This window comes from Ammospiza nelsoni, chromosome 5 (genome assembly GCF_027579445.1).
Source record: "Ammospiza nelsoni isolate bAmmNel1 chromosome 5, bAmmNel1.pri, whole genome shotgun sequence".
Taxonomy (NCBI): Eukaryota; Metazoa; Chordata; class Aves; order Passeriformes; family Passerellidae; genus Ammospiza; species Ammospiza nelsoni.
The window spans coordinates 38,974,704-38,998,092 of record NC_080637.1 but is presented as its reverse complement, the minus strand read 5'-3'; the positions used below and the strand labels follow the sequence as shown (position 1 = coordinate 38,998,092).

Below are 23,389 nucleotides of genomic sequence, written 5' to 3'. Positions count from 1 at the left end.
CGCCCCTTCCTTCCTTCCGCCCCTTCCTTCCGCCCCTTCCTTCCGCCCCTTCCTTCCGCCCCTTCCTTCCGCCCCTTCCTTCCGCCCCTTCCGCCACTTCCTTCCTTCCTTCCTTCCTTCCTTCCTTCCTTCCTTCCTTCCTTCCTTCCTTCCTTCCTTCCTTCCTTCCTTCCTTCCTTCCTTCCTTCCGCCACTTCCTTCCTTCCTTCCGCCACTTCCTTCCGCCACTTCCTTCCGCCACTTCCTTCCGCCACTTCCTTCCGCCACTTCCTTCCGCCACTTCCTTCCGCCACTTCCTTCCGCCACTTCCTTCCGCCACTTCCTTCCTTCCGCCACTTCCTTCCGCCACTTCCTTCCTTCCTTCCTTCCGCCACTTCCTTCCTTCTTCCCTTCCCTCCCCTTCCCTCCCCTCCCTTCCTTGTCTTAGTTGAAATTTACTTATTGAGATAGCGCAACTCTTTTAAATCATCCAAATATGGGAAAGATTATTTCAGGCTTGCATGTCTCAAAATCTAAAATGATATTTAAGAAAGCAACTGAACTAGGAGATTTTAATTCTAATCCTAGAATTACAGAGTATTTGAGCTGGCAGAGACCTTTCGTAGGTCAACTAGTCCAACCCCTCTGCAGTGAGTAGGGACGTCTACAACTAGACCAGGTTATCCAGAGCCATGTTCAACTTGGCTTTGAACAATTCGAGGAATGGGTGATCTACGACTTCTCTGGGCAAACTGTTCTGGTGTTTCACCATAAAATCATTTGTGTTGGAAAACACTTCCAAGATCACTGAGTCCAACCTTTGACTGAACACCACCATGACCATAAAGCTGTCCTGTCCAGTTGTTTCTTGAATGTTTCCAGTGATGGTGACTCCACAGCCTCTCTGGGCAGCCTGTTCCAATGCTTAACTGCCCTTTTCAGCGAGAAAATTCTTCCTCGTGTCCAACCTGAACCTCCCTGGCTCAGCTTGAAGCCGTTTCCTTTTATCCAGTCCCTGTTAGCAGGGAGAAGAGACCAAGCCCCACCTGGCTACAGCCTCCTTTCAGGGAGGTGGAGAGAGGTCTCCCCTGAGCCTCCTTTTCTCCAGGCTAAACAACCCCAGCTCCCTCAGCCACTCCTCACAGGACTTGTGCTCCAGACCCTTCCCCAGCCTTGTTGCCCTTCTCTGGGCATTCTCCAGCACCTCAACGTCCTTCTTGCAGTGAAGGGCCCAGAACCAGACACAGGACTCAAGGTGTGGCCTCACCAGTGCCAAGTACAGGGACACAATCCCTGCCCTGCTCCTGCTGGCCACACCATTGCTGATCCAGGCCAGGATGCCATTGGCCTTCTCGGCCATCTGGGCACAGCTGGCTCATGTTCAGCCACTGTCACCAGCATTCCCAGCTGCTTTATCCCTTGGGCAGTTCCCAGCCACTGTCCCCAGCCTGCAGCACTGCATGGGGTTGTTGGGACCAAGTGTAGGACCCAGTACTTGGCCTTATTGAACCTCATCCAGTTGGCCTTGGCCTACTGATCCAGCCTGTCCAGAGCCCTCTGCAGAGCCTTTGTGTCCTCCAGCAGATCAACACTCCTGCTGAGCTTACTGACTGAGAGTGTCCTAGATCCCCTTGTCCATATCATCCATAAAGATAATAAACAGGACTGGCCCCAGTGCAGAACCCTGGGGAACACCAACTCCCAGCTGGATGTAACTTGTTCACCAGCACTCTCTGGGTGCGTCTATCAAGACAGTTTTTTATCCAGCAAAGAGTGTGCCTGACCAGGCCATGAGAACCCAGTTTCTCCAGGGGACTGCTGAGAGAGAGTGTCAAAAGCTTTTCTGAAATCTCAGTGGACAACATCCACAGCTTTTCTCATCCCGTTGATGGGTCATCTGGTCACAGAAGGGAGATCAGGTTGGTCAGGTAGGACCTGCCTTTCCTAAACCCATGCTGTGTGCACTTGATCCCTTGCTTGTCCTGTAGATGTGAAGATTTTCTTCTTAATATCTAATCAAAACCTTCCCTCTTTCAGTTTGAAGCCATTTTCCCTTTTCCTGTCCCTGCATGCTCTTGTTAAAAGTTCCTCTTCAGCTCTCCTACAGGCCCCTTTAGGTACAAGAAGGCTGCTATAAGGTCTATATATGACCTGTAATGTACACTTTACTTTTAAGTAGTCCCTGCTGCTACTCAGATGTTCCTCAGTGAGTGCTCTCCATGTGCTGGAGATCTGTGAGAAGTACAGAACATGGAGATGGTAGGAAGCTTCTCTGGATATCTCAGGGAGCCATCACTTCAGCAATATTTTTGCCTTGGTCCCATGCTAATTGCTAGTGAGCTGAGTGAATATGTGACATGGCCTCCCACTTGCTGGGATTTTATTTTACTCTGTACTGTCTGGTCAGTGGGCTTGTCATTGCAGGTGTATTCCCTGTCCCTGTTATCATCCCCTGGGCTCACCACTCCTGTGACAGCTTCTCCCAGCAGTATCTCCTGTGCCATTTCAGTTTCCTGCTCCTTCAGAACTGCCATTTTTTCTTGACTATGTTTCCTGTCTCTTCTAAAAAAATGCGTCTTCCACTTTGAGAAATGTTTGTCTTACAGAAGGCCACTTCAATTGAAATACAGCAAAGAACATGGTTTAGTGTGTAACAATGTGTCAGCTGCTTGCAAAGGGGGAGTCCTGCTGTAAAAGTAAAATTTCTGGTATGGAAGGCAACTGCTTCTGTTGTTTCTGACATTTGTAAATATTGAGTGTTTCAGCTTACTAGAAATTCTTTGAATACTTTAATTTTAGAATTGTCTATTTAGATTGCTGTTCATCTAGTTTAAGATTATGTAAATCACCTTGCAAGCAATTGTAATATGAACATGTTTTAAATCAAAATTCTTCAACATTTCCATAATAGGTGGATTTTGTATAGTATGTTCTCTTTTCTGTTCTCCTTTTTTTTTTTTTTGTACACAGAAAGCTTTACCCAAGCAAGCTTTTTTTTCACTAATGTATTAGTTTAAATTAAGAAGTCAACATGAAATTCTTTGTAAAATTGTAGTTACGTGAAAAGAAACTAACTTGAATACAGGACTTAAACAGAAATTTTGTGTGCATTCTTTAAGATGCTATTTAATGGGTAGGACTCTTGAATTTGCCTTTATACAATTGTTTTCTTGTGTATAAGGAATTATTTTGTCTGATAGAGCTTTTCTGTGGTTGAAAAGTTCGTATATTATTTCAGTATCAGGGAATAAACAACTTTTTTTGAATGCAAAATAAGTAATGGGGGAGGGCAAAAGTGGCATTTAAGAAACAATTTTAAAATGCTTACTTTTTTATTTCTCTGCTATGTATTGCACCAGATAAAGAAAAACCTGAAGTATCAGAAATTTCTCTTTTGTTCAATAATTAGTCTGTGTTAAAAATTACTTTCTTGTGGGGTTTGTAGGTTGCCTAGTTGTGAGTTTGTAGTTGATGTATTTTGAACCTTGTTTGCAACTGTTCAGAGGCTACTATGCAGTTTTACTACTTAAATACGAATGCTTTTTCATTTTACCCAGAATGAAAGATGCATCTTCAAAGAAGTATAAGAAAAATGTTTTTCAAAATTAACATAAAGTCAGTGACAGTTACAGTTTTGTTGCAAAAAACCACCCAAAAACTGAAGGGGGAGAGAGATGTCTGCTGAAGGAAGAATAGCATTTTCATACCTTCATGCAGTAGGTATTACAAGCAGTTTGACAAATGTTGCTGGAGTTACTGAAATTCCTCATGGGTTCAAGGGATGACAAATCTATGGAGGGTGGATATGTTAAAAAATATTAAGGCAGGATACATACATACAAATGGAATCTGATTGAGGAAGTCTATAGCAGTAGTTGGAAAGGTATTATATGAAAAGTAGCATGTATTTGCTCTCCTTTAGTTCTCCTTGGAGATCTTATGTTTGGAGATGGGCTTGATGTTAACTGGGTATTTGCACTGACTCTTTTAGGTAGCTTTTATGTTTGAGAAGCATGTTTGATACCTGTAGTTTGATACCCATACTAATCCTAAGACTTAGCCCAGTTTCAAAATATATCTTCTTTATTTAAGAGGTTTTGAAGGCTGGAGCATATGATTACAGTCAGAAACAGAAAAACATCTCAAGTTCAGAGTCTCCTCAGCTTATTTAGGAAGAGAATAGTATCTTGACCAACTCTGTTGCTGTAAAATACCGACTTTTCCTTTCTGCCCAAAGTTTCCTATGTTATATATCCCTTCCTTCCCCTAATATTTAAAGCAGATTTTAACAGGCTTGTGTGTAACCACAGGCTTGCTGCTGACGCCCATCTGTTCTTCCAGACTCCAGACACCTGAAAGTGAACCCAGCCAAACTTGTTTGCTGAAGCCTTTGCAAACCATTGTCCCAGGATCTCCCTATTTTGGTAACAGTCCATTAAGACTAAATGAGTGATCCTTGTCTGATAGACAGAGGACTTCGAGACAGTCCTGCACACCTGTAGTTGGATATCTGTGTGTTCAGTGATAGGTGGTTTTCTTACAGCTCTAATTGCCTTGGGGGGACTGCTGTGGGTGCTGCCTGGTAGTCAAGAGAATTCAGTGAGTTTGGCAACATGATTAGACTGATCTAACTTGAGACTATTGCAGAAACAGGCAGATACTCACTTCCTCCCTTGGTTTTGCCTCCTCCACCTTCCCTCGTGTTATCTAATGATCACACACCAGTGTGGGAGCTATATGCATAAGAATAGCCTTCAGGGGCTTTGGAGGCTTTATTCTCTTCTGGATCACTGAGCTGACCTGGCTTGCCAGCAGCAATTGGCATAGATATGCAGGTTAAAAAAAAAAAGTCTAAGCTGCTTTTCAGACATATCTTCTACTTCTGATTGGAAGCCCGGCTGAGTAGAGCTGCCTGTTCAGTGGTGGAGTCCCATGGTTCATCTCCCAGCTCATGAGCCTGAACCAGTTGGTACTGTACAATGTTCTTTCATGATATCTGAGGGTGTTAGTGCCAGAAAGTATGTTTCAAAGCAGTTGTTTTTAATCCATCTTCTCCCAAAGTCTTAATAACTTGATCATCTGAAGCTATTTCTTACTTATTAGTGAGTTTTTAATCTAAGCTCTTTTGCTGTAACCTATTTTAATCCTAAAGAGCAAAACATTACTTAGGCAAAGCACACTAATAAAAATGTCAGGGATGGCTCCTATCTCCTTCAGCTTGGTTACAAGTTATGGTTTTAATTGAGTAGGAAGTGATATTACTAGTGATACATTCAGATATGGATCTTTGGAGAATAATTGGAAATTTGGATTTTTGAACAACAAGGTGAAGCTTGTGGTCTGAGGTAAACCACATGCAAACTGATGATGCAAACTGGTATGAGGTTTGATCTTACAGAGAGGCTATAAGGTGAAAGGATGTTTTTGTCAGGATCCAAAGTGTTTATTTAAATAGTAGGAAATGCTGACTGGAGGTGTAGAATTAAAAGTAAAAGGAAGGAAAGATGAAACATCATACAGCCCACTCAAGAAAATGAGAAGAGGACTTCAGAAGGATAAAACATATGTGATAAAATAAAAACAGGGAAAGAAGATATATTCCCAGCCAAGGAAAAACATCTCTTCTAGAAGAATGACTGACTCTTACAAGTTGATATTGGTAAAGCTGCAAGTGGTTTTTTTGAGAGCTGGGAAAAGGTCGCTGCAGGCTTTAGAAGATTGTTACAGTTAATTTCCATTTGTTGCCTTCTTTGTGAAAAAACAGATTGGGGAAAAAACGTGTCCCCTACTCTCCGCCCCCAGTCAAATTGTGATGCTCTGTGCAACATAAAAATTCCTTCTTCTCCAAACTTGCATTAATTATCTACAATGATAAAGCTAAATTCTGTTAGATAAAATAGTGGACAGACTGGGAGAAGATCACTGGGGTACTATCAGTTGGCATTTTCTTTTATGAAGATGTACTGTGGTAGTGTCCTGTTTCCAGCATGTTTTTGCTGCATGTAAGTATGTCCTAAGAATAATGAAATGCTAATGAGATTGTTAAGGTTGGTGGTGAAGTTCCCTTTTTGAAATCATGTCATTATGTGGTAGAGTGTAATCTTTTCTACTGTGTAGCTGTGATCTGATGTGTGGATAAAACCCAGCTGATGGAAATACACAGTAAAATATGGTTGATGGGTTAGAGGAAACTATAGCACTTAAGTGATTTTCATACATGTTTGTTCAGGTGAGGGAGTCAAGGAGAGCTGGTCACTGTAGTATGAACAAAGTGTGTGCTCTATAGCTGCCTTTCTTCAGATTGGCTTACTGTGTGCATCTCTATTTGTGACCCTAAATATTTTTAGTTAATGTATTAGTATTTTGTAAGTGTTCCTGTTCTTCTAAGGGTAAATGTAATAGAAATTAGGTTCAGAGATATCTTCCTCAGGAACACAATTTAATGGGAAATATCTTTTTTTAATACAGTTTAGCAGTTCATTCAATCTAATGAAAGTCAAGGAACTGATGCCCATTGTAATGCTCTCTTAGTATTTGGCTGAAAAAGAATTTGAAAATGGAGCTGATGTCTAAAAAACTATTATGCATTGAGAAGTGAAATAGGAGAGATCTTACTTATTTCTCACAAAACATTGGTTTTATTGGTATTCTGAGAACAATTCAAAGTAGATGCCTTACATCTAATTCTGAAGCCGAAGGTGGTACATAAGGAAAAGAACATATACAGAAGAGTGATAGATATGGAAAATGCGAGAGATTGTATAGACTCACAAGAAACAGCACTCAGATCCTTCCCAGCTGATAGATTGGAACTGCCCGTTGCACCAGTAAACTCCTGTTTCCTAGGTAGGACTAGAACATGGGAGAGCAGCTCTAGATATATTATATTCATGGGCAACCAAGTTCTGAATTGCACAAAGGCTTGGTGAGTGTGGTGTACTGTCACGTGTGAGGGGCCTCATCAACCAGTTCAAGATTGCTGGATGACAGAGGCAATGATAGATCCTCTGTACACTGTGGAATCTATGGAATTATTAGTGCTGTTGACCACTGAATATAGTATTTATTGAGTTATCTGATATAAAAATAATTTAACTTGCAACAAAGTTGGTTTTGAGGATTGTGTTCTAGGAGAAAACAAGGTTGTGGTATAGATTGCCACTTCTCTGCATCTCAGTTTTGATTTTCTTGCAGCTTTTACTTGAGTGGTTTATCTATTGCAAGTTTGACCCTATTCTGTCACAATACAGTAGACTTTCTAGTGACACCAAAACAATTTATGACCTACCTATCCTGTCTTAAAGCCACGTCTTTTGTTGGCTATCCTAAACTGTGTCATTTCAGTGCAGATGACCATAATCTGTGTGTGGTTTTCTAGTCTTACCCCTGACTGAGGCAGGGTAAAAGATGTTTGAGTTCTCCTAAAATGCATGTAGATGTAGCCATGGTGTCTCTAGACCCATAAGGGCTGCTGTGCATTGATGAAAGTGGGTTATTTGGGTACAATTCAGACGCTAAGACACAGAAGTATGAGGGTTTTCTATAAACAGTGGATTTGACAAGAAGAAGGTATAGAAAAGTAATTATTTGAAACCTCTTTATTACAGACAAGATACTGCTCATCAAATGATTGAGACATTTGAATTAAGAGTAGGATTTTATTTTGGAAAAAGATTGATTTCAAGGAAATTCAAAGCAGACTGAACATGTAAACAATTGCCATGAAGTGCAGATTGCTGGTATCTAAATGGGGGTCAGACTAAGTTCAGTACTACTGAGTGATGCTAGAAACTGCAACTGTGATAGTAGCGTTGCTTTACAGAGAGGTCTGCTTACTATATTGTTATGTAATATAATTACAAGTAAGATAAGTTCTGTGATGTAGTAGTTATGTATATACTAAGATCTTTTTTAACACAGGAAATTAATTTATCTTGGTTTAAATTTTTCTGATATAAATGCAGTCATGTGGCTGTTGGAGCAAAACAAGCCTGTTAAGTCCATACTCATAACTTCTGCTGAAATAGAAGTCAACAGATAAAATCATTATTTTTGATGCTGCCATACCCAAATATAGCAATGCTGCTTTTGGCAGTAAGGCTGGAGGGATGGTGAGCTCCTGGTGGGATCACCTCTTCTTAGCTGAGGAAACTGGGAAGCAGCATGGTCTTCTTTCTCCCTCCTCCTCTTCTGCCTCCATGCTGCTGTTACCTCTTCTTCTCAACCCCTGGAACTCAATCCCAGTTGTTCACCTTGATGATGGTTAGGTAAATCACCACAAATGCTTGGAGACTTGCTATAGGAAAGCATTCCAAGCACGGTGTTTTCAGCTGCAGTTACAGTATGACCTCTGCAGCTGCAGTGAGGCATTTTTCATACTCAGCCTTCACTTTTGCACAATATGCTGCAAGCTTCAAAATGAATGCTCGTTCATGCAGTGCATCATGAAAATAACATTTGATATGCACTTTAAAAATACTTCTTGTTTTCCTTCATGTCATTCCTGCTGAAATTTTTGCCCTTTATTCCTCCTGGCAATGTCAGGATCCACTTCAGTTTTTTCTTGGGTGCTGCTTCATTTGCAGGTTTTTTTGTGGTAGGTTGGTTTTTGGTTTGTTCTTTTTTTGGAATAGGCCATATGTTTCCCTATATGGCTTTCTTCGTGTTTTTGACTTTACTTGCTTCGCTCACTGTTTATTTTCACCTAAACATTGCTCTGCCACCTCTCAAATGTCTTTCCCTCTATATGGATAAGGCATATGTGAAGGCTCAGTTGCTTTTCAGATGCTGCAAGTAGGAATTTTTCCTTTTCCATCTTTGTGTTTTAAGTTTAGCTGGCCACCTACGTACAAATATTTCTAGAGCTGGCTTCTTTCAGAGGTTTCTTGCAGCACAAGAGGACTAAAACTAACCAGATACTGTTATCTACACTGTTTCTTTTATGCTCCTGCATACCAAAAAGGAAGACTGATGAGATTCTACTTAGTGTGCTTCCTTGGGCATACAAGTAGCAGTGGAGGCTGGGAACAGCCAGCTATGTGCAAAATTCAGGGATGTGTTGGTATGTTATGGAATGTTGGCTTCCCAATCATAAATGTATTTTTTCTATAGGTACAATATTTAGGAGTGATAGAAAGTGATGTTTACATAGGAAGATTTTTTTGTTTGTTTGTTTGTTTGACTACTTTGATAGCTTTGGGAGTATTTGACAATTTTGAAGCAAAGATGTGTGTCAGTCCAAGATGCTTTTCATAAGAGCTTCATGGGAGAGAATCAGAAGCTGGATTTGATGCTATGTGCAAGAGCTATTGCATATTGAAGGACATAAAAATTGTCTTTGAAAACTGGCTAATTATTTAGAAAAAAAATACATGCTTTAGTCTGGATTATCCTGATGAAAATTGAAAATAAATGTCTCCCTTCTATTTGCTTAAAATCTTTTGGCCATTTGTTTCTCATCTATTTTTTGTTGTTATTTTTTAAAGCATCTCTAGCTATCAGAAATTCCTGGGGTTTGTGTTCTGCAAGAGAAAAATCAGAAATTTACCTCGGGTTTCTTGTTGATATTAGCTCTCTTAAAATCATCATGTATTTCAGAGTAAATAATTGTCTAGTTATGCTAAATAACCCTAATTGGTCTGATTTAACTTTGTGTTTTGCATTGCTACTAGCTGATGGTATGCTTATGGGGGGAGCATTCCTTTTTAAAAAGTGCTGCAGCACTCTTTTTTCAGAAGAGGAAGATGTGAGTGAAAGTCTTCTGGATTTTGCAAAGCAGCATAACCTTAGAAGTGCATGAGTTTTTTCATTATTTGATTTAAATTTAACTGCCATCACAGAAGCCTGTCTTTCTTGTGCCAGTCTCTATTCAGTTTTAAATGCTCAGAGGCAGAATGTTGAGGCACAGCAGTGAGTGACAGTGTGGAATGGCATTTTGCAGAGTGCCTGAATAAGACATCCCTGCGAGTTTGACTTTGTTTTTCAAGTCATTTGATTTGATCTCTTTTGGTCTTAAAATCATGCAGGAGAAAGGATTCTAGGCCCACTTGAATTTCTGCAGTTTTGGTTCCAATGCTGAATTTGGAACCTTCGTGTTCTTTTATAAATCCTAGATTCAGAAGAGAGAGCTGCAGTAGTAGCTTAGCTGTGGGGAAGGGGGCTTGAGGGAAGTGACCTGTTGGATTTCTCTGCCGCGGGTGAGGAGAGGCCCCGGTGGGGCAGAGCAGGGGGCGCTGTGGGAGGGTCCCTGCCCCGGCAGGCCGGGCTGCTCCGCGCCTGCACAGACCTGCTGTTGCCTGCCCCCCGCTGCACACGTTTTAACCCTCTCCACCAAATGCTTGTAGGGAATACAACATAGGTTTCCAAAACTGGGAAGTTGTGGCTTTTTGTCATTACATTTATCTGGGGTTTGAATTACATGTTCAAAAGTGAGTGTAACATTGTGAGGGTGCATGAGGGAGTGATTGAGGGGTAGCTGTACCCAGGCTGTTCGTACCTGTTCAGCCAACTGCATGTTTTCCGTGGGGCTTGCCCGCTGACACAGGGCATATTTATACCGTGTACCACAACAGAATTTAGCATAATGTTACTCTCATGCTACTGGATTTGCTTCAGGTTTGTATTATTTTAAGACATTCCAGAAAAATAAAAATACCAGGACTTTCTGAAATATTTTATTTTGAGAAGTACATCCTTATAATTCAAGAATCACATGGAAGTTATAATCCTATCTCTCAATATGTTATCCTACAGGTATGTATACCTTTTCTTACCTGGCCTATAAGTGTTATTTTTGCTGAAAGTTAAACACCAAATAAAACTCCAAACTGATAAAGCCAGACCAAAACAAAACTACATTTGGAAATGACAAGTAATCTTGAGTTAGCATTTCTACCATGTCTGAGTTAATAAGAACATTGTTAGGAGATCAGAGTGGAACTATTTTACAGTTAGAAAATATTTTAAGAAATATTCCCTGACATTTAGAGTAATAGAAGGTCTGAGAAGAATCAGGTTTTACAGTTTCAGTATACTTCAACTTTTAAAAAAACTGAAAATAGTAATGTTAAAATTTTATATTTTTATTTGTTAGGTGTCTCTTGGAGGCCTAATTGTTTGGCCAGAGTTATTGTAAATGTATTTCTACCAGTTATAGGGATGTTTTACAGAGATGTGCTTTTACAAGTGCATTGATACTTTATATTTAAAAAAAATAAACAGTGAAACAATTCTTAAAGGCACTTAAAAAAAACCAAATTAAAATACATATTCCAAAATTGTCAGTTTTTAATTTTTTTGCTTGTTTGTTTCTTCAAATAAGGGTTTACACAGCTGCATGTATACAGTGATACTTTTTCAGTCTCTGGCCCCTTTTTGTCATTCAGTTAAGATACTCATAGAATTAATTTGAACTCCAACATGTATGGATTTTTTTAAAACCAGCTGGGCTTAGCTGAAATCTTAAATGTTAGCTAATTAGTTGAAAGTTCTTGGCAGTGGTGCTGTTAGTTGGGCCGCTCACTGGCAATTAGGCCTTGTTTCACGGGAGGGACACACTGAGCATGTTTATTTAATATGTATATGTAACATTGTTTTAGACAGGTCCCTCTCATCACATTTTAGGAGTCAGGATCTGCTGTCAGTCTTCTGAACAGTCTGAAGGGACCCCTTGTTTGCAGCAGCGAGTCTCCAGTGAGCTCAGTAAGCAGTTTGTAATGGCCACTTGTGCTCTGCCCTTCCCTGTGCCTTCCGCCCTTCTGGTGACCTTCAAGTTCAGCCAGTACTTCAAGTTAATTACATCGGTAATGCCTTTGCAAACTTGTTTCCAGATACTGTGAACTGGGCCAAGGTTCCAATGTAAACATATGCCCCTCTTTCTGGTGCTGAGATAAATAATATGAAAATGCTATCTGCAGTGTATGCTGCTAGCCAAGTTTGAGCATCTTCCAGATTCTTGAGTTCTAAATTCAGAGATATGACTCAACTTTGTATACAAAGTGTCTTCAGAGAGAGGTTTTCCTCTCTTTTTGTCTATATATGCATTTTGTTAACAGATGTACAGACACACACAATGTTCAGTTGTAAGGGATTTTTATTGGTTTGGGATTTTTTTTTTTTAATTCAGAATGTAGGTCACATTGCTAGTTAAACTTTTTTTATTTCCAGTTCCTGGGACTGGTTTTGGTGTGGACTGTTTGGCTTTTGTACAGTGACCTCAGGGTTGGTTTTTATTGTTTCAGATATACTAAGATTCCAGCTCTTTATTTGTTACATAAAAATATATTTTTCACTAAAGGATGTGAGAGTATATGGGTTTCATAATAATTCTAGGAAAATAAATGTTTGCTGCTTTTTTTTTTTTCAAAGTAGTTAATTTCAGTTTTCAGTAGCTATTGAGGAGTATACATCAGTGACTCCTAGAAGAAAAAATTCAGTTAGAAGTATATTTGCCCTCATAAAACAATGGTATTGCAAAGCAAACTACTTCTTCTAGTCTTACCCAGACTGCATAATCCTTGTCATGGAAATATCAGGACAAATTATTTTCTTTTCTTTTGCTGCTTTTATCTTTCCTAGTATTCCTGGGATACTTACAGTTCTCTATATTTAGATCCCAAGAGACTAAAGGTGATACCTTTAGCTTGTGTTAACACTTGAAAGTTTTAACTCGATAAAACAGGACGGTATGAATCAAGCTACTGTTTCTCTGTCATCTAATTAGATTTAGAATGAAAATTTTCCAATACATTATACAGTTTATCACTGAATTTTCGGAATTTTTCTTCTGTAGTTGTCTGTTTAACGTTACCATTTTTGAACTCAAAACTTCAAAATTTCAAAAGACACAAATTCAAGTGCTATACCAAAAAAGTTTAGTAGGTGATGGTGGAAATCTTACATGTTTTTACTTTTTCACTGCTTCCAAGTTTACATAAAGCACATTTTATAGACATGGTGTCAAAATGCATGGGTCTGGACTTTTTATTACACAGCTTCAATTTCCTTTTCACTGTATACATGTAGCTGTATAAATTAAGTATCAAGGAAATGAAGTTATATTATGTTTGCTTGCATAGGAAAGATGAAATTTTAAGATGAAGGTATCATCTACTTTAAAAAGGTAAAATTCAAGCAGTTGTTTGTATACATTGTTTGGGGTTTTTTCCCAAAACATGGAAGTGTTATATATGCATACATACCTACATACAATAATACATGGTAGCATGTGAAGATTTTAGTATATGGCACCAGGGTAACTAAAATGTCAAATAAACCTTTGTTTGAAGTCATACTATATAAGTTTTAGTTAACATTTAGTTTGAAATACAGTTCATTCGAGAAATATTTTTCTTATGTAAACAGCAAAATCTTTGCATTCTTAGGATTGTTCTGGTACTGTCTTCTGCTCAGTGATGCCCTATGAAGTCAGGGCATCATTCACCTGGTCTTGTTTACCAAATCTGTTTCCTTTGTGTATGCAATGTAGAGTCAAATTATCTCCACATGGAAAATGATTGCTTTCCTTTCCACTGGTAGCACTAAGTTCCTAACAAAATTACTGATTCTGTAGGTAGCAGGTTGACTTCATGTACCATGTGAACCCTGTCATTGCTTGCTGAAAGTAGCTGTACTCTAAGTAAACAAATGCATCATACACTTTTACAGGATGAGGGTGATCTGAATGATATGGAAAACAGAACAAATGTAGATTTCATTATCAGGTGAAAAAAGGTTACACATTAAAAGGGGTCTTTAAAATAGTTGGAATTTGAGTTACTTGGTTTATCGTAAATAATGTTCTTTCATTTAATTTTCCTGAGAGGATCACTGTTAATTTTTCGAGAGGGATAGCAGTGGAGGAGCCTAGTTGGGGTGGCTGAAGGAAGGCTGGAAAAAGTGTGTTCTGTTCTCACTTCTGTGGCAAGAAGTGTGCTGCCTTTCACCTTTGTTGTGTTTCTTCCATTCCTTTAAATCCTGTGAATTCGGAGCAAGTTCACCTATGCTTGCTTTGCTGACCCAAGAAAACCAAAGCCCTGTAAGCACCTGCAAAAGGAAAATCAGATAACTGTACTTCTCCAACCCTACTAATCCCCTAGCATTGCTGATCTGATTTTGATCTGTAAGCAGCTTCATTTTGAAGTCTGCTTTAAAGGATCAATTGATGGTGAAGTTGTCCATCTATAAAAATAATAGCTTTAAATGCTATACTAGCCTTTTATTCATTCCCTTCATTTTTTTATGCATTCCTTCTTTTGTCATATCTACATTGACCCAGTGATCAAATACAACTGCTTCAATGAGGTAAGTATTTTCTTTAGAGAAGTGGTTTAATTTTCTGCTAGAGGTATTCTGTGGAAATACGTAAAAATGGTCTTTTCCTGTCTATAATAGAACGTAAACATTGAAAGAACATTAATATTCACTTGGATTTTTAAAGAAAGGTATTTTTGTAAGTGGTTAACTTTATTTTGACTTTGTAAGAGAGTTGATTTCCCCAGTGCTGTTTTTGCCAGTTTAGCAACCCCTTGCATAGCGATTACCTGATCTGTGACCTGGGAGGCTGTTTCACTGTTAATACAGCTAGTATTGTTGAGAAACATCGTTCCTCTGTATTATTTTTTCATTCCTGCAGAAGTTCAATCTCTTAAAAGGAGGGAGGTCAGAGTTAGAGCACAGCACTCTTTCAAGAAGAACAGTATAAAAACAGCATGGTTTACCAGCATCAAAGTTGTTGTTAGCAACTGATGATGGATATGTCAGGAGATAATAGTTGCCTTTCTGGGAATTTGTTTTCATTTTGTGATCTACTGGTTCTTAGCACTTCTTGACGTAATTACAGAGATTTAGTAACAAGTGCTAGTTAAGTCATACATTAAAAAATACAAATATATGAGAGTATTAGATTCTGAGTTATTGATTAAAGATAAGAGATTCCAGCTATCTAGGATGATAATTAATTGGCAGAAGTTAAGGCAGCAATAAAGTACTTCAAAGCATTTGTATTAGTGTTGGATTAATTTTGTGATTGTCTCCTGCATAATTTGGCATTCTGTAATAGTGAAGGTAGGAAAGCACTCTATTTTGTACACCTTTTATGACAGATGATTGATTCTTTGGTATATTCTGAATTTTTTTCTTCTCAAATATGTGGAATATATGAATTAAGCTGTGCAAGACAGGTGGATTTGCAGCTTTTTCTTGTCTTAACACCTGTCATGGCTCAAAGTATCAAATTTTTTAGGTTAATAGAAATATTATGGTCAGAAGCTGCAAGATTATTGATCAATTTTAATTGTTCATTAACTGTAGCTTTTCAATAACTTGGTAGGCTTATGGTTTAACACAGTTGAATAATACAATACTTTTGTATTATATTGACCTATTGTTGGATTTGATACTGTGACATAATTGGAATTTTGGGTTCTTGACTCCTGAGACAGTAACATATTAAATAAGAAAACATAATGGGATTGAAATGCGTAAAGTACTGTTTTCTTTCTCCCCCTTTCCTCCTTCCCCACCAAAAGCTGACCTTATTGAATATTTAGAAGGAGATGTAGTTCTGTTTTTATTGACTTTAAGAATCTGCCGGAGGGATCAGGGATCATCATTTCGGCAAATTGTATGTGCCACTGAGTTACAGGAAAAGTGGTTTAATTAGAGGAGGTCACAGGAATTGGTGGTTCCATCCCTGTTCAACTTGTCATCACTTTTGGTCATTATCTAGCCATTTTCTTCTTTCAGTTCTTCAGGTATGTATGAAGGGTGTCAGGAGTCTTTGTGGCAAACTAACACCAGAAGGCTCTTTGTATTAATGGGTATTAGGATGAAGAGACATGCCAGTATTCATAGGCTGGAGACAGTCTAAAGGGTTTGTATTTACACCCAATGTAAATGTTTCTATTAATTGTATGTGTGCATATGATAGCCTAGTGGCTGTTATGTTGTTTTTTTGGTTTTTTTTTCATCAGTTTTGCTGTGTTATTTACGGGCTTTTTTTCTTTGTCTGTTGGCAGATATTTAATTAGTCAAGGAGCACATGTAGGAGCTGTAAATAGTGAAGGAGACACTCCATTAGATATTGCTGAAGAAGAGGCAATGGAAGAGCTGCTTCAGAATGAAGTAAATAGACAAGGTAATTTTGAATACAGAAGGGTGGTTGTATTTATGGACACTAAATGTATTTTTGAAAACTTGGGCTAAATTGTGACTGTTGAAGTCAATTTATTTTCTAAAGAGAGTTGGTCACTATAGAATGTATGGTGTTTAGGTGTCTGTCTCTTAAAACAGATTTACCTAATTTAACAGTAAACTACTAATTGTCTCTCAGGCTTTGCCCAGTTTTAATTTATATGCTTAAACCCATTTAAAGCCCAAAGCAAATGGTGAAAAGAAACTGGAAGACATGATCTGCAGGGAAATGAGAGATACCTACTAAGATTAGAGACACGCAGAAGTAGAGTGGATTTGCAAAGGCTTTGATTCCGTTAATCGGTAGTGTTAACAGAAATTTGATTAGCCGTTTTTACAGTTAACACACAACGAACATCAGATTAGACAGTTGTATTTTTTGTCAGTATTACCATTTCTCTATTTTAATTGGTTGTTCTCTTTTCTAACAATACTATCAGTATTGCTTGAGAGTTGTTTCTAGAATTCACCTCAGCCTAGATTTTTTAAGGTTGTTCTTGAAATGCTTGGCTTTACTGATGTGTGATACTAAATGACTGCGGTAGCTCTTTGTCAAATTGGAATTGTTTGGGGAATGAGCTCCTCCAAAATCTCTTTTATATGTTACTGCATTTTTTAAAGAGATATTTTGTTATATAGGATTTTACATACATTTTTATAATGTGGATATTCAACATTACAAATTACAACAACACTAATTTTTATTCTTTTGCAAGTTTAATTATTTTGAACATCCCAATTGTAAAATCAGCATAATGCCACAGTACTGAAAATCTCAGTGAGGTTTACATATTTCACAGTTGAAGCTTACTGTAAACTGTGTAAGGTACTGTCTTTATAAATCTGAGAAGAAGGTATGTGTTCCCACACCATAGCTATTAGCTTCTAAAGGAATAATGTAGGTTGTTTTAAAATACTAAACTTCACTTAGTATGGACAACCTACTTTACTTTTGCATTTTTATGGCAGCTGGTTTGCTTGCTTGTTTCACAGAAGCAGGGAGGAAGGCATTATCCCTCCTTCTAAACTTGTGTGTGAAGAAATAAGAACTGAGGGCTTTTATGTGCAGAGATTAAATCAAAGGAATTATTTCATGATTGTGGGTGAGAGTGGACTAGGAAGGGTATGAATCTGGATGTGAACTTACAGTGGATATCTTACTAAATCTTGAGACTGTTGTCTCAGTACTGATATTTTAATTATGCACCTTTGATGGCATCCTAGCTTGCATATAGATATTACATAAATTTGTGTATTAATGTTACATTAAAAAAGGATTATTTGGTCATTATCAGAATCACTTAAAAAGTGCATAATTGTGTTTGTTGTGGCTAGAGAAGTTAATAGCTATAAAATAGGAACCTAATTGTTTCTCTTAATGGGCAATTAATAGTGAGGCATTGTGACAGTTTCATCTTTGGCTATTCAGCTATGTGTAGCTGAGTATAATTATCCCTCTAGCAGTGAGATAATTCCATATGATGCACTCCTTCATATTAAATAAAACATTGCCACAGTTTTGATAATGCAAGTTAACAGTGGGGTCTGTGGAATAATCAGCCCTGGCTCAGTGTTAAGGGTGATGGAAGACTAGCCTATTTATTTTGAAAATAAACAAGCCTGGGTGACAAAATATCCTATCTCTGTGTAGATAAAATATGCAGTGTGAAAATTAAATAGGCACTTTCCATAACATTTTTGCCTTGCAACCCTTTCATGTATTCATTCCTGTGTTCATGGTAGCTTCATTTTTGTGTTGTGTGTTAATGCTGTAAATTTGGCTTCCTACAGATTAGCAGAGTTTGGTGGCAAAAAATTGCTTGGAAAGATCGGTCAGGTTCACTGTGATTTCAGATTTAAGTGATGATATTTGATGTTTATTCCTGTTAGAAATCCAAGAAGAATCATTGGTTATGTCTCCTTTTTTGCTGCTTTTGCAGGCCTTTTGTCTTTATAAGAAGTGTCAAAACAGACTACCCAGCTACTCAGCATTCTGTTAATCATCAATTTGTACTTGGGCCCATTTTTTAGCAGCTATCAAGCTGTATTTTAAGGACATGTCTTATTACAGGACAAAAGGTGGAAGCCTCTAGAGACACTAAATGCACAAAAATAAATCACAGAATACAATGCAGTTCAGTTCTGTGTTACATTACAGGCTTAATAAAAGGAAGGATCTTCAATGTTTCCTCATCCTATTTTAGTATTCAGGCTCCAAGGTCTGATCTGACTAGAGAGGAGATGGTCAGTTATACAAAATAATCTTCTTGTTATACAGGTTCTATTGTTATGAGTGTTGGCCATTAAAGAATAAAGATTTTCTAGTATTATTATCCAGTGGCTGTTTTTCTTTAGTCATTCAGATCCCCACTGGCTACAGCTCTAAATTGCACCAAGGGTCAGGTGCCTTTTCTGTGCCTGGGTCTTCTTGTGTCCTGCTGAGCAAATAGAATGACTTGACATAATGGACTGTGCAGGAATTGTGAACTAAGGAAATAGCTGTCCTGTAACTGAAGCTCTACCACTCTGATAATTAGGAAAATGTTTTTCTGCCCTAATCTTCAGTGGAGAATTATTAGCTTAATTATTTTTAAGCTTAAAACCTTCCTTAGTTTTGTAAATTCTGAGAAGGGAAATTACATGCTCAAGTAAGGTGTAAAGATTTTTTTGACCCAGTTACAAACACTTCACAGATAACAAAATCAGGTGTTTAATGGAAATTATTCCAGAGTAGTGCTGAACAGCTGTTCTGTTTGCACTCCATATGGTTAAACTATTTTGTGTGTTATAAAAGCTCTTTTATCAAGGACTTTTGTTGGTCCTCCATATGACTAATACCTTTTGCATTGGTCAGTCCCATGTATATATAAGGGGCCACTCCAATTCTCAAAATCATTTACCTTCATCAAAAATATTATTAAATTTCTCATTGTGACCTGTCATGTTTCTACTCTGCAGTGTTTCAACACAGAGTTGTGGAAGTTGTCTTTTACCAGTAAAGTTTTCATTTGCACTGGTGAAAATCAGCAGACTTGGAAGAGATGTGGTTTTAGTCCTGGCCAGCCCTGGCCAGTTTTAAATGTTGTCTCTCCTCAGGGCTCGAGTGGGGTTACGTATAATGATTTGAAGTGACTTTTTTAGCTATTGATCGTCAGATGGCCTCTTAAAATTATTTTAACTGCTTAAGCAGTTATTTTGAATTATAGGAAACATTCTCACGAGGTGAGTTAGTGGGGAGAGGTGATGTGAGGTGAATCAGGGGTGCAGTGTAGTAGCTATTTATTCAGTAACTATCAGAATGGTCACTCCTGTCCCAAGGAGAAAAACATGTTCCTCATTCTTAATTATAGGTGATGTAAAAAGACTGTCCCAGATGTATTGCTTAACTCAGATTTGTTTATATGGATAAAATGCGAACTATTACATTTGTATATAAACATTCACTTCATGAAGTAAAAAGTGGGTTGATCTTCCCTGCAGTATCTATAAAACATGCCTTTATATGGCTGAGTCGTCCTGAAACAATGATTCAGCAGTTACATTTATGCTGAATTTTCATTAAATGCTCACTGAATGGCACACTGTTTTCAAACCTGATTTGGGCTGTTGAGTAAAACTTGTTGATCAGGAAAAAGTGGAAGCATTTAGCAATAAATTATTAATGCTATAAGTTGTTAGGCTGCCAGAGAGGTTAAGTGCACTGGTGGTGTGAGAGAGTGCTGTGGCTGAGGCTGAGCTGGGAGGCAGCACATTGCCATCTATGGGCCGTCGGGAGAAAGGGTTGGAAACAGATGATGAGCATTTTCTTTTCCCCTGGTCTGGAAAACAAAAGGAACGAGAAAAGCCCATACAAGGTATAATAAAGGCTGTTTACATTCCATTTTCTGTTGTTAATAATGGGAATTGTATTTATCTCAGAACACAACTTTTTTCTGTGCCACAAAGTTTAATTCCCATTTTCACTCCAGTTATTAATGTGGAATGTTTTATTTAGATTGACAAGATTCTGGTACTTTCTTCTGTTGAAATATGACCAGAAATTAACTGTCTTGTAAAATAATGTATTGATACAGCCATTACTCCTTTGTAACCATTATGTTTTGTTTGGGCTTCAGAAATGCAGTAGTTTTTGATATTAATGGAAGTCTGTATTGAGTATTAGTTACTTTATCTGCAAAGCATTGCTGTTTTGACATAATAATCTGGCTTGTTAGGGCTGTCTGGAAAGTAAACTTAGATGTGACCCCTTAGAAGCTCACAAGATCAGGATCTGGAATGAGTTTTTACTCTGCTCTTCCTTTATACCAAAGCTCCTCAGCACTAACAGCTATGTAAATAACAGTTTTACACTGATACGAGTTTGTTCAGATTCTTCAGGTGGAGAAGGTTACTCATGCTGATAAGGATTCACAGTTGGACTTTGAGCATACAAAAAAGGGAATGGACATAAATGTGACTAAGAGATGATCGAGCATACACTATTTATTATCTAGTAGTATTTTGCAGGCAACACTGACATGTAAATGACTGTATTCTAGAGTATTTTGCCAGAATCTGGTCGTCACTGCTGTGTCATTCTGAAAGGAAAGCAGATGCTCATGCCCATGAAGTTAGTAGTTCATCTATCAATATGTAGGAGCTTCCTGAGGAATGACAATGTGTGACTATCAATGAATTATAGATTCAGAGTTCCTGGTCTTCACTCTTCATATTTGTCATACTTGGAAAGTTTTCTAGCTTTTTCCTCTGCTGAGTCCTTCAACAGCCTTGTATGTTTTCCTGCATCTTGGAGACTCAACATCCAGATTATGGTTTTTTGTCAGTTTCTGATAAAATGTACTTCTATTAATTTTTTACCTAAATTGTCAAGATTAAAATGGTTTTGCTGGGCAATTTGTTGAATGAGTCTAGGGGTTTGGTCAAGTCCTCAGAACACTGACTGTTTAACTTGCTTCAATTACTTTATGGTACTTAGTGAAGTTTTATCTTTTGATTGTCTTTAGCATTAAGTTTTACAGTATATATCTCTTAAGTCCCTGCATACCAGTGTGTAAGATTAGAGAGATCATACACATGAAAACATTTTGTTGAAGGTTGGGCCACTGATTTTCTGATAGAGGTCAACCCAGATACAGTTTGTGCTCTTGATGATCAGAGTTTCTAAATTGCTTTTCCTTATGAGTTGTCACCTTTCAGCCATCATTGCTAGAATTATGCTCCTGCATAGTTCAAGATCTCTTTCCTGCTATGTTTTTAAGTAGTACTTACAAAAATGCTTGCAAATAATGTGTTTGTATTACCCTTCCAGGGTCTGGAATTTATTTCCATTTGTTTAACCTGATGCATATACTTGCAGGTATTATGATGATAGACTGTGTTTCTCCCTTTCCATCGGTGTATAATTTAATTTTTTTTTTGTGAGACATACTGTAAAAAGTTTTCAGTGTTTTGGATGTTTTTTTAGTAGAGCTATGAAAGTGTAATATCCAAAGTGTTGTCTATTTGTGTCAAAGGTTTGTGATTCATGCTTTAGAAAGTATAGAAGGTATAGCTCCATTTTGTCACCACTGTTAAGAAGCAAGGTTGTTTCTCTTACCATAGAGATCTGTTTGTAAAACAACTTCAGCAGTTTTCTACTGTGTACAGCTACACAGACTTGGTAGTTGGTGCTTAGAAAATTAAAATATAATTTTTCTCTTTTTTATCAGGTCTCTTCAGTAGTTATTAGTGTGATGGTAGACATTCTTAGAAGAATGAGTTTGAAGAGTTTGACTAGATTGGTTTTATTATTATTTATTTCTAATACTTTTTCCACCCAGCCCTTCCTTTTGTTAAAAAAGGCATTATGCAAGCTGTCCCACAGTGTTGAATGTTTCCATAGCCTTGGAATTCATCTTCCAAAAAATACACATATCTAACTCTGAACATTATTCAGGTTTAGGGGCTTTTTAATGTATCATATAAATGCAGCATAAAATTTGTTATATAATTGAAACAAATTATTTGAACTAAAATATTTTGTGTCTTCTCTTCCCCTCTCCCCCTCCCTGTCTGAATTAGGGGTTGATATAGAATCAGCTCGCAAAGAAGAAGAACGAATAATGCTAAGAGATGCAAGACAGTGGCTCAACAGTGGCCATATAAGTGATGTCAGGCATGCAAAATCTGGTGGTACAGCACTTCATGTAGCTGCTGCTAAGGGCTATACAGAAGTCTTAAAGTAAGTGTGGTTTAGCTTTTTATATTTTATTGTCTTGATGTAATGCTGCTTGGAATTGGGCACTTCTAACATTTCGGGAGTGTATCTTGAAAATCCCAGTCTCTAGAACAATCTGTGCTCAATGCTTGATTTGATGTTTTCAAGCACTCATAAATCATGATGTGGCTAGCTTTCTATTCTAAGTCATTCAAAATATGAATATAGTATACATGTTGAACTTAAATACTTACTTGTAAGCGAAGAAAGTTGATTAAAAACTTCCCTGTCTCTAAAGACAGCTATGTAAAAAAGCTTAAGAGCTTTTTCTAATGCCAGTTACCATCCTGGTTGGTGCATATTTTTAGGACACCATATTTGTTTCCATACATAAAGCAGAGTTTGTAATTCAGGCTAAAAGTTTTTTCACTTAAAAACCAGATAATTTAACTTTGCGTTTTGATGATGTTTTTAAAATTCAATTCAATGACTCTTGAAGTCTTCCCTGGAAAGCTTTAGCCTCCAGATGTTCCCTAATTCACTGCTTTTCATTAATCTAATATGAGTATATCGTAACATATTTAATTTCTTTTTCATCAAAGCTTTACTTTTTTGGTAGTAAAGCATAATTAGTAATACATTGCTTTAATGTGATTGTAAATTTAATTGACTGCTTTAGCAGTGCTAGAAGTTTTTACAAACTGTAACATAAGTGAAAATGAGCACGCATCCTGACTGTGAGTATTGATGCATTTAAGGTCTGCAGAGCATATCTTGAATGGGAGTTCTGTTCAAAAAACCCTGATGCTTCAACACGATGAAGACAAATTATTCTGTTGAAAAAAAGGAATTTTTGTTTTAGAGTGGCAGGTGTCTGTAAGGGAGTTGTATCTATAACTGTATGGATATTTTTTAGCACCCTAAGTTACTGTGTTTTTCTGCAGTCCAGTCTGTATATTTCTCCTAGGAGAGGCAAAACCTATGTGCAGGCAGTTTTTGTGATTGCTGTAATTATCAAAAATG

The 23,389-nt window shown here is 37.7% G+C and overlaps 1 protein-coding gene across 6 annotated transcripts in view; it reads left to right on the top strand.

Moving 5' to 3' along the window:
- PPP1R12A (protein phosphatase 1 regulatory subunit 12A) overlaps nt 1-23,389 on the top strand; it is a 113,517-nt gene that overhangs the window by 47,715 nt on the left and 42,413 nt on the right. For all 6 annotated transcript variants that reach the window (XM_059471538.1, XM_059471537.1, XM_059471540.1 and 3 more), the window contains exons 3-4: nt 15,996-16,114; nt 22,231-22,390. In XM_059471538.1, the coding sequence (XP_059327521.1) occupies nt 15,996-16,114; nt 22,231-22,390 (279 nt within the window). The remainder of the gene's footprint in view (nt 1-15,995; nt 16,115-22,230; nt 22,391-23,389) is intronic.